Source organism: Halyomorpha halys, unplaced genomic scaffold, assembly GCF_000696795.3.
Source record: "Halyomorpha halys isolate HHAL.00 unplaced genomic scaffold, Hhal_1.1 Scaffold1301.1, whole genome shotgun sequence".
Lineage (NCBI taxonomy): Eukaryota > Metazoa > Arthropoda > Insecta > Hemiptera > Pentatomidae > Halyomorpha > Halyomorpha halys.
Window position 1 is genome coordinate 42102 of NW_027105410.1, and position 2170 is coordinate 44271.

At 30.2% G+C, this 2170-nt stretch overlaps 1 protein-coding gene across 1 annotated transcript in view; it reads left to right on the forward strand.

Moving 5' to 3' along the window:
- The first annotated feature begins 535 nt into the window (after window positions 1-535).
- LOC106689206 (EARP-interacting protein homolog) overlaps window positions 536-2170 on the forward strand; it is a 9941-nt gene continuing 8306 nt past the window's right edge. The window contains exons 1-2 of the mRNA XM_014434087.3: window positions 536-776; window positions 851-985. Of these exons, the coding sequence (XP_014289573.1) occupies window positions 732-776; window positions 851-985 (180 nt within the window). The 5' untranslated portion in view covers window positions 536-731. The remainder of the gene's footprint in view (window positions 777-850; window positions 986-2170) is intronic.

Below are 2170 nucleotides of genomic sequence, written 5' to 3' on the forward strand. Positions count from 1 at the left end.
ACACGGTCAATTACACAATGTTCCGAATAAAAATTTAATGTTGGGGTAAAAGTTTACTCTTTTAGAATCTAATAGATTTATTAAAATAATAATAATAGTTTGCTTCAGTCTCAAAGTAGTTTTTAAAAAAAAAATTGTATACATTAAACAGTTCTTTAAGGAAAAATACATTAGAATTTTTAGTTATTATTTATACATAAATAATAATGATATTCTTCTGATTTTATTTTATTTTTTTATTTAGATTTATTTATTTGCCACTGTATTAAAAATACATACAACCCTCGATTTGATGTTGGTTCTACAGTGACATGATAAAGACATGTGGAGAATATAACCATTGATAGAACTCCAAAGATTTTAAATCTAAATTCTGAAATATAATTTTATTATTTGTTAAATTTATCAATTTACAAATGAATTGTTTATATAAATATATAATAATAATTTATTAAGTCAAAAGTCCCGCTATGAGTTAGTTAGTTCTTAACCCCTCCTAAAGGTAGCAGCACCATATTAGCATGTCACCAAAGTGATAACCTGCTTCAGTTGTGTTTATTTCTGTTATCATTTCTTGGCATTACACTAGAAAACATGTTTTGTTTTAATTTAACAATAAGAAATGGTTCTATTTGAAAAATAAATATTATTTAAGTTCCTGATGAAAGTTAACTTTATTACATTTTGATTAAGCCTAAATTTATTTTAGTTTTCTTCATATAATAAAAAATATGGGTGAGGAAGAAATTCCATTGATATATGGTCTGGAATTACAGGTAACAACCCTATTTTGAAATTTTGTGTAGTTCTCTTGTATCCTCAGTTTTATTATCTTCATTTTGTTTGACAGGCCAGATCATTGGCAGTAGAGTTGGCCGAAAATGAAGTTTCGAGATTCATGGTTGGAACTCAGACGTTGAAAATGGCTAACAATCAAATCCATGTCGTTGAAATTAATGACGAGACCACTATTATAAATGCACAGGTTAACTTGAGACAAAATGTTGTCTCTTATCATTATTTATTGTAACATTTCCCAAGCCATACTTCAAAATGGTGGGTGAACGTGTTATTACTTATACACAATTTTCTATCGTGGGTTATAACTAGTGTCCAGATTTTTACTAATCTAAGCATGTCAAATATTTAAATTTTATAGGAAGATTGTTGATTGACCGTGTGTAATACATAAAACGAACAAGCTCCAGGTGAGTTAAAAGAACTGAAATAGTAATTAAACCATTTATTGTGAAACGTTTCGCCCCACTTTGCCAGGCCTCATCAGGGTTAAAAAAAATACACATACAACTAAAATAATGTTACAAAGTAAGAGGACAAATAACATGAAATAAAAGTTAACTAAGGTATGGCTTAATCTGATTTAAAATATGTGAAATATTAAGGATGTGACGGCCGTGCGGGTTGGGGCACAGGTCCCAGTGCGCTCGGTTCGGAACGTTGTGGGTTCGATTCCCACCTGGGGCAGTTAAACATTCATTTTTCGGCGGTCCCGAAGAATGAATCTTGACACTCCCACCTTGGTTAGTATGTGGCGGCAACCTAGGTAGCCGTCAGGGGTTGGCAAAAAGGACCCACAGGCCCACTTGCCGGACTTGTTCTCCCCCACCAAATACCAGTACCAGTAAGAGGACAAATAACATGAAATAAAAGTTAACTAAGGTGTGGCTTAATCTGATTTAAAATATGTGAAAGTTTATATAAAAATGAACAATGTAAATTAAAGAAACTAAAACTTACTTTTTTGTATTTTATTGTGTATTGTATTTTTATATTTCTTTTTTATTTGTTATTATTTCCATTTTCATTTATTGTCGTGTGAAACATTGGTTCACAATAAATATTTTCATTTCTATTGATACCACAACTTTTATATTTAAATTTCATATTTTACAAATAGGTGGAATATTTATTATTTTAAAGGAAAATTCAAATACTTCTTTCATTCTTTAACATTAAAATAGACCAATATGTAAGTTGCTGACTAGCATATGAAGAGTCTACAGTAAAATAGGACTGTTGGATAGTATAATATTTTTTAACGTGGACATAGTGTTAAAAATAAGGAGAATACAAGACATACAAGACCCGGACCGTATTCCATTTATTGATACACACGGTCAATCAGCAATCTTCCAGCATAAAACTTTTT